General features: G+C 32.7%; 1 protein-coding gene across 3 annotated transcripts in view; it reads right to left on the bottom strand.

Moving 5' to 3' along the window:
- Positions 1-3661: 3661 nt before the first annotated feature.
- ARHGAP12 (Rho GTPase activating protein 12) overlaps positions 3662-11697 on the bottom strand; it is a 101675-nt gene continuing 93639 nt past the window's right edge. For all 3 annotated transcript variants that reach the window (XM_008568043.1, XM_008568044.1, XM_008568045.1), the window contains 6 exons: positions 11145-11261; positions 8884-8982; positions 7656-7733; positions 7417-7551; positions 7080-7182; positions 3662-6024 (listed from right to left, as the gene is read on the bottom strand). In XM_008568043.1, the coding sequence (XP_008566265.1) occupies positions 5850-6024; positions 7080-7182; positions 7417-7551; positions 7656-7733; positions 8884-8982; positions 11145-11261 (707 nt within the window). In that variant the 3' untranslated portion in view covers positions 3662-5849. The remainder of the gene's footprint in view (positions 6025-7079; positions 7183-7416; positions 7552-7655; positions 7734-8883; positions 8983-11144; positions 11262-11697) is intronic.

Genomic DNA, 11697 nt, shown 5'->3' with positions numbered 1-11697 from the left:
TAGTTGAACACTTTTATGAAGAGGTACTTTCCCTCACCTGCCATTAGGTTACGCGGTAGTCAAGTGCATACAGGAAAGTCAACATAAATACTTGATTTTTCTTCTTTATTTACCAGTTTTCAATAAAGTATGAACTGGATCCTTCCCATCCTCCTAAGGGAACCAATTCTCTTTTTAAATATCAAAAATTCATAGGTTTCAATTCATTGCAATTACTATTATTGAAGCTCAAACTATCCCATTTTTGTCCTCTTCAAGTTGTCTGCAGAATCCTTTTGAAAAGATTCTAGTAATATTTGATAGCTTCCTTGCTACAAGATCTTCCAGTACCATCCTGCACATTTCCTGTCCTACACCTGATCTCTTAAAAACCTTGATTTCTTTTAATGAGAAATTACATTTCAAGGTCAAATTCCAGGTGCTAGGAATGTTCCCTTGGTTGGTCATTTTTTTTTTTTTAGGTCTTTTCAGTGGACGGAATTAATAAAACTTCTGAAATGTTAATTATCTCATAGTACAGCATTCCTGAATTTCCCAAAAAGAACAATGTCCACTGAAGCTTTTTTTAAGCCACAGTTTCAAACTGGTTTTCACTGAATTCAAAGTATTTTGATAGAGTTGTATTGGAAATTAAATCACATTTACTTCTCTTCCAGCCCCAATATGAGAGCAAATAAGAGGGCAAATATTCAAGTTTGGCAAACCTGTAATAAAAACATATTTCTCTCCTTAATTTTAAACTCTTCTAGTGTCATGTACTTAACAGACAAGCATGGGGGAAAATTATGATATATTATATAATGCTTTAGGTCATGTATTTTTTCAAAGAATTTTGTAAAATTTGTAATTGCTTATTCTTCACAACCAATCTTCTAGAATAGCATTGCCCAGTAGAATTTTCTGCAAGAAAGTAAATGTTCTATATATGCACTGTCCAAAATGGTGGCCATTAACTCCATGTCACTATTGAGCATTTGAAATGTGGCTACTGTGACTAGATAACCCAATTTTTCCCTTTAATCTTTTGGGTATATACCAGAAGTGGAATTGCTGCATCACGTGGTAATTCTAGTTCTAATTTTTTGAGGAACTGCCGTACTGTTTTCCACAGCAGTTGTACCATTTTCCATTCCAACCAACAGTGTACAAGGATTCCAGTTTTTCCATATCCTTGTCACCATTTTCTTTTTGATAGTAATTATCCTAATGGGCATAAGACGGCATCTCGGTTTTGATTTGCATTTAGTGATGTTGAGCATTTTTTCATGTGTGTATTGGCCAGCTGTATATCTCTGCAGAAATTTCTATTTGAGTCCTTTGAGCATTTTTGAATTAGGTTGCTTTTTTTGTTGTGCTGAGTTTTAGGAGTTCTTTACATATTCTAGATATTAATTCTTTATCAGATATATAATTTGCAAATATTTTCTCCCATTCTGTGGATTGCCATTTTACTCTGTTGGTAGTATCTTTTGATTACAAAATGTTTTAATTTTCACGAAGTCCAGTTCGTCTATTTTTTCTTTTGCTACCTGTGCCTTTAGTGTCATATCCAAGAAATCACTGCCATATCCAATAGGCCTCAAAGAGATATTAGGACACCCATGTTCACAGCAGCAATTCTGTGTCCAATAACTAAGCATATGATTTCAGGCATTCACAATCATTCTGGGCCTCAGTTATTTCATCCATAAAATTGTAAGACTGTGAACGTGAGGGTCCCTATTTGTCCTTTCCTGCTTCATCAATCAGTGAGATTGAGTTTTGCTTTAGTGTTTAAGATCCTATTTTTCTTGCCTAAATATAAACAATCTCTCAAAATACCCAGGAGGAAAAGGAAGTCTTGAATGCTATGCTCAGTCTTCACTGGCCAATCTACCATGACTTTACAGTGGTTTTGATTTCTACCTCTGCAAACGTCCTGTTGAAAACAGAATGTTAAACAACATCATTTGACATTCTGATGTCACTATGGATTTTGTCAATATTATAAGGTTCATGACAATATTACAAGTTTCAACGCTACTTGCAGTGTGAGCCACAACTATCAGAACTACCTGAAAGATTTGGCTACCAGCATCAACAATCAAAAATCTTCACTAAAGACTGCTTTTCTGAAACCATTAAGAGAGAGGAAGTAAAATAAAGGGCAGAGAGGGTTGATGAGAAAAAATAAGAGACCAGACTTTTCTAAATACGTATTGTAATGGTTTGTTAAACAGTTACCTTATTCTACAAGTGCTCTGTTTATAAGAGCACTATGAAAGTGGTTTTTTCTTTCCTTTTTTTTTTCTTCCCCCCTGTGGGAGAAGGGAAGCAATGAAGGAAATGAAAGAGTTCATTTAAGTGCCATATTCACATAAAGCTAATTTGTAAAAGCTCAATCCAGCTGAATATACTTACAGCCACCACTGGTCCACAAAACTTCAGTTGAGAAGGCTAATTGAGATTCTCCAGGAGAGCTCCCTTGTCTTTAGTAGTTACAGAATGTCTCATTAGGCATTCTGTACCTCCCCCTTCTCTAGAATACCAAGTCTGACTCTGCTTGGCCTGAGTGTACAGCTTGTGAATTTCCAATAGATTCTAATACACCATTATTGTAAGACTGTTGATTTTGTTTTGCACCCTTGTTTGCTTTTTAGTTTTTGTCTCAAACTAAACTAAAATTGCATTATTATTAATAGGACTATATCAGTTGTATTGGAATACTGCTTAAAAAAACAAAAACAGAAAACTATGCCCCACATCCAAGATTTTAACAAACGGGCTAAAGTCCCTATCAAACACCTCCAGTCTTACACTAGAGAAGTACTTTCTATAAAAGAGGGTCATTAGAGCTGATGGCTGGAGTTCAGAGAGAAAAGTAAACTCCATTAAATCTTATTTTCTACCCATTTTCAAATCTCTCTATAGATGTACTATTTGAACATTTGACTTTTATTAGACCAGAGAGGGCATGACGCCCATTTGACTATTTTTATTCTCTTCTTTACTAAAACAACATGTTGTGGGCTCCTCTGTGTATTTTTTTTTTTTTTAATGCCTAAAGATGTTTGAGGAATTAGTGCAATGAGAAACTACATATTTACTTTAAATATTTAATGAGAAGTTTCTCCCACGAGCTGGAAAGTTCACGGAACAATTAAAATCTCTTGACACAATTATGGAATAACCTTTTTCCCCTCACTATCTTAATGTCCAATATTATGGGTTTGCAAAGAAGCATGGGAGGAAACTGAAGAAACACCAAGGTCTCCAGGTATCTGCCATTGTTATTACTGATGAGTTTTCACTTGTATGTAAACAATGGCGCATGCGCACATTTACATACATATATGTGTGTGTATATATATGTTATAAACACACATACAGCCTATCTGCCTCTAATCCCAAAGTTTGGCTGAATTTTTCCATTTGTGCTTTTCATATAATAAAAATATTTATGTATTTGCCTCTCCTTAAAATGTAACATCATTTTTTCCGAGATATTTCATAATTTACTTTCTCCAGAGCAAAAGGTAAAATTTCTTCTTGCTATCAAAATTTAAGTATTTTTCTTCTGATTAGAATGTGATAGTGTATTTGAACATACTTTTCTTTCAATTTTCACCTTTTTTAAATGATGTTCTGAAGGAAGGCCTATTAATAAATGAAATTCCACTGATAATTTATTTCAGCCTTTAATATATTTCCTACTAAAAAATCAAACTGTCAAGACAGAAAATATTACTGGTTTTGTTATTACAAAAACAAGTGAGAATTTTTAATTCACAATGGATGAAAACACAAGACATTGATCTCACTGTACATACAATATTACAACAAACTGATTAGCTGTAGACTAATAAAACATTTAAGACTTCACACACACATATGTACTTTGAAACAAGAAACACAGGACAATTTTAATCTTTGATATGTTCATGACCACCAAGACGAAGAACATCACTGATTTGAATGTAATTGTTTTACTGGTATACAATCAATACATAAGCCAGCCCTAAAGCATACTGTGTTATTGGACATTTTTAGGCAAATATAAAACATTCTGATTTGGGGTTTTTTCCTCCCCACCCAAAACAATCTGTTTTAGCTATCAAGTAGTTTGGTTTGTTATCAATTTGACAAGATCACAACAAACACAGTATTTTTTACCACAAAGCTCAGGTGAGAGGTTTTTAGACAGATCATACAAAAAATATTTTTGTTCCCAAGGAAGGCAATCTGTAAATTAATGCAATACTAAGAAAAAGAATCTTGGTCACAAATCATTCACTTTCGAATACTGATGAAGAAATAAAAAGTGTGTTGTGGGGGAGGCAGGTATTGGTATGGAAGGAGAAAAGTTATGAAATAAGGAAAGCATATTTGCTACAGGAAATATTGGATTCAGTCATTTTTTTAAAATGAGGTATAAGAGTATGTCAGTAAATGCAAAAACAAATCAAAACAAAAATTAAAAACCAAAATGCACATTTCCAATGGAAAAATTTCTAAACCTCTTATAGTTTTCTTTATTAGATTAGACATTTCATATACAGCAGTTAATCTAGAAAAATACATTTTAAAAAATCTTCAACAGACCATGCTCCCTATAACAAAACCTTCCAAACCCTGTTTTATTATACAAATCAATCTACATTAGTAATGTAAAAAGAAATTCTCAAATTTAGCAATGTCATTTTCCATCCAACATCCATCTAATTTACATATGGGTTTCCACTATTCATACTGGAGAGTTAGAATTCTGTAATAAATTTTTTCTAATGTATTCTGTACATATTAAATAACCTAAACGTTTCCTCTTGTAGTGCATTTACCATTCAGCAAGTCTATTCAGTATTTTTCCAGTACCATTTGCATTACAGTGATTTGCCTGTAAATGTAATTAAAATCTAAAAGTGCACAGTTAACTTTCCCAAATACAGCCTATTTCTGGAGGAAACCTAATATTCACGGAAAAGATTACCAATATTATGATTAGAAACGTAGGGTTAGAATGTACTCTGAGACTATACAAGACAATTATATACATAAGCTAAAGGACATTAAGTCTTTAGCCTATATTTACATCAAATAATGTCCATTTCCACAGGGTCATACCAAGAACGCAGTATGGCACTAGATATAATTAGGATTGTTAGCTACAATTCAGAATAGCAAAACAGCCCCCAAATACCCTGAACTGACTTATGCTAACTAAAACTCCAGTATATCACAGTGTTTTAAGTAATATTAGTGTGCTGCCCAAACAAGCAACTAAGATATCCAGTAAGGACGCTGTGCGACACAGTAAAAGACAGCAAGCCTTCATGAAAGGATTATATCTAGGTTATAATGAATTATACAGAGTAAGTGGCACTGCATGCAGAAACCCTGAAAAAAGAAATACACAGGTCTCAAAATGGATATACTTCATTTTGTTTAAATGCCCAAGAGAGTTTTCAAAATAACTGATAGTAAGTATTGTTCTATCAGTGATGAACCTACAGATTATGAGAAGAACTTCTACATTATCCAGTTAGAGGGGAAAAAGAAATGTTTTCTTACCAAATTATCCAGTGTATATGACTGGTTAGAATTTTAAGTTTTGATTTTTACTGAACTTCAGAGTGAAATGCACACATTCAGGATAAAATGAATTCAAAATTACACACACTTATATCAACTTGCAACAAAGCAGCAAATATGAGGGCCTAACACTCATCTTTACTCTCCCTTTCCCTTCTAACCCCTCAAAAAAGTGCAAAATCAAAGACTCACTGCTTGGTCCAAAAATAAAATAAATGTGCATAAAGCTTTGAAATCTGATGGAATCCAGCTTCTATTCCACAGGTTGTCTTCAACAAGAATCAACGTCCGAAGATGGAATTTAGCTCCAGAAGAATTAATTCTACAATCTGATTTTGGTATACAGTATGAACTGCTATATTACCAGTCTCTTTCTCTGGCTTTAACAGAGTGGGACCAAAAACAATTGCTATACTCTGATAGGTCATTCGGTTTTTTTCTCCATTTTCTACAACTCTAAGAGGGAAAAAAAAAAATTTGTTAAAAGAGAAAATTTAAATAGAGAGGGAAAATTCTTCAAATTGTATTATAAACCTAACAGCTTTCATTTAGAAAAAACAAACAGTGCCCATTTTTCTAAGGTGACACACAAACTATTTAACCAAGTAGAATTCAGTCCAACCAAATGCCACGTGAAACCTTCTTTTGGATAAACATGGCTGAAAGGTATAATTATACATACTCAAACTTTAAATGTGTGCTGTTTTAGCTTAGTTTTTAAAAATAGGACATAGATTTAAACATGAGTTTCAATTCAGCTAACAGTGGTTATTACTCCATTAGGTTGATGGGGGGAAAATTTCATTAGGGTGTAAAGATTAAATTTTCAGTTTTACTAATTTTATATTATTTTTTAAAAAATCTCTCTAATATGGATAATTTATTTTAGAATCCTAGTGTTCTTCCTCAAACTTTAAATGTGTGCTGTTTTAGCTTAGTTTTTAAAAATAGGACATAGATTTAAACACGAGTTTCAATTCAGCTAACAGTGGTTATTACTCCATTAGGTTGATGGGGGGAAAATTTCATTAGGGGGTAAAGATTAAATTTTCAGTTTTACTAATTTTATATTATTTTTTTAAAAATCTCTCTAATATGGATAATTTATTTTAGAATCCTAGTGTTCTTCTTATCAGACGAAAAAAATCAGTTATTAAAGTGGCTATGTAGTAACCTAGAACCATGATGACTTTATTTGAGGATAATTTAATATACCTCACTCAATAACCAATCTCATCTTCATCTTAATTAACTTTAGCAATAATTTTTGAACACCCACTATGTGCTAAGCATTATATAAATGCTCCACATGTAATATCTCCTTTAATGTATTCTTCATATCAAACCATTTTACCTATGAGGAACTGATACTAAAGGGAGCTGAGTATCTTTTTCAAGTTGCAAAGATATCGAGTAGCATAGCTGGGATCCAAATCTGGGTATGAGTGACACTAGCCCCGTGGGCTTCCCATTGTACTATACCACATCTCACAACTGTGCCGTTCTCTTACCTTTTGAGATGTCTAAAAAGAATCTGCATTGTATCTTGATTTGGCTTTGGCAACTGTCTTATCAGGTCCTTAACAGCAGCAACTCGATACCTTGGTTCTTGTTCTGAAAAAAAGATAATACCAGATATTCTGCAGCAAATTCTTATGAAACTGAAAGCAATGACAAATTTTGGATGCTGATATTTGGTAATACACAGTGACATCTGGTGGTCATATTTAAAACAATCCACTGAAAAAACTTGTTTAAAGTAAGAAAAATCAAACAGAATGTGATGGCTTAATCTGCCCAAAGGATTTTGAATATCTAGAAAAAAACTGAATGGAATTACATACTTACTAATTGCATTAACAAAATCATTAAAGTGATTAAATGTAAAAAGAGGTTCTGGTAATTCTCGAAAAAACATTTTGAGTGCTCCAGTGATGACATGAATATCTTCCCATTTACTATCATTCAAGTCCAATTTCTCATCTGAAAAAAAAGGAGGAATAGGAAATTTTTAAAAATTGCTTTAAACCAATTCTAAAAGTTATGAGCAATGATTTTGGATATAACAAAAGGGAACATAATCTTACCATGGTTGACTGCAAATCTCAGCTTCTGGATCACTGCAAGGTTGCCACTTACTCTGTATATCCCATCGACATCCAAACCTAAGAGACAATAATAGTATTTTTATGTTTACAGTACTTGTTTGCCTCTTCTGAAGATGACTATATGTCTCAGAATTTTTATTCATTAGTATTAGCCTAAAATCAAATGAGAAGATATTCTTCCTGTAAATGGCTTTTTACAGATGCTTGGCAGGGAGGAAGGGGTGGAGATTCACTCTGAATTCTGTTTTATAAACAGCAGTAATTTTACTTTATCACGTAGACTGTGGATTAGCTCAAGGATATCATTTCATTAAACTTTAAATAGTAACAATTTAAGATAAACTTCTGCAAACACCTGGGGATAGTTCAAAAAGTAAAAGAAGCCAGTAGGTAAATCCATCCACCCATATTTTTGCACACAATTCTATAATGTAAATGCAAATATCAAAGAACTCTCTTAAAAGTGTTTGTCATATTAAGTGCTTGTAATAAATAAACTTAATACATGCCAACAACTAAACTAATGGTTCCACAGAAACAATGAGTAATTTGATATAGTTTATTATGTTCTTCTGTATGTAGAAAAGGATCATTTGAAATTCACACAATTAAGTCTAAAAATTCCAGTTATGATAGTCAATATATTGTTATGATTATAGTCAATACTGTTAATTTATATTAAAATTAGTATATTCTAAATATGTTTAACCAAAATAGAGATGTTTAAGTTTTATTTTACAGAAAATGATATAAAAAGAACTTGTCTATTTAAACATTTTATAGTTGATTTAACAGTTTTAAAATGTCATCTCATTTTTACTATAACAGAAGAAACTTTCTCTTAGTAAGTAAACAATATTATCAGATCTTCTACACTGTAAAATCATTTCTTAATAAATTAAGTTTCACAATCACTACCTTCTGCACTTTTAAGCAAATGCCAACTCCAAATGGCTTCAAATAATACTATACACTTAATTAACCATGAGTATTAAAACATTCAATAGAGGCCCCAAGAGGTCTAAATTTGAAACAGGTGCAAACATGTAAGTTTTTTGCGAACAAAATGCTTTTCTTAACATAAGATAAGAAACTTTTGGCTGTATCCCTCCAAATCACAAAAATTCTAGAAATTTTGAAGGCAAAACAACTGACTGGTTTGCTTAACATAAAAAGAAAAAAATAAAAATAAAAGTCATTCTCTTACCATGTTCTTCAACGTGTTCAATGCATAACTTCACAAACTTTGGCACTGTGCCATTCTCTCTCTGACACAGATTAGCAAGATTGGATCCAAATACCTGATCTGAAAGAGATTTACTTTAAAAAATGAACCACCTTACTAAAATTTAGTTCTCAAGATGGCTAACCCATTCAGAGTGCAACAGAAAAATGCCAGACATCATTTACCCTGACCTAGGTATTTTTTTGACCGATATCCTGTCTACTTATTCTATTTCATGTCAAACAAATTTCCTTCTTTACTAAACTCCATGAATACTGCAACTCATTCTTGCCTGAGAGCCTTTGTTCTTTCTATTCCCTTTTCAGAGAGCAATTTTCCCCCAAATTTGGCTCCTTCTCATCACTCCTGGTTTCAGCTTAAATGTCACCTGTGGAATATACTATAAAGCATATGTACTTCACAGGGCCTGGTTTTCCAAAGCCTTGCAGTTTCAAATATTGACCTTGCAGAGGACTGAAATTTTCCCTCAGGCTATAAATCTCTGTTGCAAGATAAGGATTGTGGCACAGCAGGTTGCTGGCTCAAAGACAGACTAGTTACTGATTGTTATGTAAAGATAGTGAAAAATTGCTATAGGAAGGAATGTTTGCTAAGATCAACCTTGTGTTGATAAGACCACTTAATTGCCTTACTGGAATGTCATCTGGCTTGTTTCACTTAAAGTTACCAGCCTATACTGTTAAACTATAACCCCATCTATGTCTCTTCCTGTAACTTCCTGGTCTGGAAAATAAATGCAAGAAGAGAACCCCAATTCAGTGTTAATTTCCCAAGGAACGGCTGCCTCTTGCTGGAGGGTCCGGGGAAAGTTAACCACTTCGGGGCTTCTCACTACTCAGAAGAGATGGGCTTTGAGTAATTCTTTGCGTCTCCGTCACCCAGGGGAAGTGGGGTGACAAATCAGTGGGGGGCAAAGCAACACAAAGCAACAGTCACCTCCTTAGAAAAATCTTCTGACCATCCTTATCTAAGATAACCCAATTCTAGTCACGCTCTACTTTATTACCATGTTATATTCATAGTATTCATCACTATTTCAAAACATCTTATCTGCCTCCCACTTGAGTGTAAGTTTCACAAGGGCAGCAACTTTTTACTTCTTGAACACCTATATTCATAGCACCCACGCTCATGCCTAGCACCTAGTAAATACTGGAATGTTTTAAAAACTATTAAAACAAGCATATGCATGCCCATTACATGCCAACATTTGATTTCACAAAATATACTTCAAAGGCTGTTCTATTAATCTTTCAACTCAACAGTTTTGAAATTCCACAGTAGTGCTAAACATGCAGGAGAACAAACACACAAAATATCTGAATAAGGCCATAAAGTGACAACAGTTTACATTTCTCAATGAAAAGACCTCATGAACAAATCAGATGCAGTTTCTATTCATTTATGTACCAGGCTTTTAAGCTCTAAAACTCAACAGGCAAATTCACATGCTTTATTCAGGAGTACATTTTTAACTCTTAAAGATGCCTTGCAAACATGTTCTGGTGATGGCCTTTGTTAGAAACTTTGTATCAGAGATAGATATAATATATACAATATATATTACATTGCCTTTACCTTTATTTATGAATAAATGTCATTGTTCTGAGTCATTATTAGAAAATTTTACCTTTAGAATCAAAGATGCTTGTAAGAACTAAAGGTACATGTGATTTTAAAGAATATTTCTCTATTTGGAAAAGAACTAGTTAATACAATGCAGTGCTTATACATAATAAATATATAAATTAATTAGGAAAAAACACCTTATGCTAATTTTAAAATTACTTTAAATGAGAGCCAAAGGTAAACAATCAAAAATAAAATTATTTGTTCATTTTTTTCTCTTTCTTTCTACTTTGTTAGTGACAGTTTATTCAAAATTTCTAATTTCTTCTGATCTTTGCATCTCAAAACTAAAACTCTTGTCAGGACTTCTAAAAATCTGCCACCCCATCACATCCATGTAGCTCCTCTGATACGAGGTTTCTAAAAATTAGTTTAGTATTTACAAATGTTCAATGCTTTTTTAAAATAAACTTCACATATACATTAAAAAATCTATTTTAATTACTCATGTCTTTTAATTACTGTAATTAAAAACTTAAAGAATAAAGAATGAGCACAGTTTCACTGTTTGGGAATTTTTCAGTATTTAATTTGGAAGATCTTATTTCTGATTTTGGCCAACTTTCATTATTATAAACATCACTTCTACCTACCTTTAATATAGCCCTTTTCACGAACAGCTTGCAAAGTGGGGCGTCGTGTAAGAAACTTCTTTAAGTTTTTCTTTGTTTTTTTCTGTTCTGAAGAATCTATGCTAGATACTTTCATGGCTTAAGATAAATGAAAAGATATTAAGAATTTTGCAAAATAAAAACTTTTTTGAAAATAAAATAAAATAAAAACTTTTTTCCACCTAGCACAACAAATTCAGTTATTCTGACTTTAATGTGGTTTAAGAGTAACATGTGAAGAATCAAACAAACAGAGACGCAATTTCAAAGTTATAAACCAAATAAAACATTTCATTCTTACCACTAAAAACTACCACAAAGGGATCTTCTTTGGTATATGTGCCAAGACATCGCTAAGTTATTCTAATTTATATTCATTATTTCATAAGTGATACTACTTATCTTCTTGGACTCTCTCCATCAGTTTTAGAAGGTAAAATGACCATCAAAAAAAAAAATCCATAAAGCATAAAACAAACCAAAAAATCCCTACTCTTACTGAACTAGGCGTCTAGAGATAGTTATAGATGGAGAT

Source organism: Galeopterus variegatus, unplaced genomic scaffold (genome assembly GCF_000696425.1).
Source record: "Galeopterus variegatus unplaced genomic scaffold, G_variegatus-3.0.2 Scaffold369, whole genome shotgun sequence".
Lineage (NCBI taxonomy): Eukaryota > Metazoa > Chordata > Mammalia > Dermoptera > Cynocephalidae > Galeopterus > Galeopterus variegatus.
Note: the sequence above shows the minus strand (reverse complement) of the source record. Positions and strands in the feature narration are given on the sequence as shown.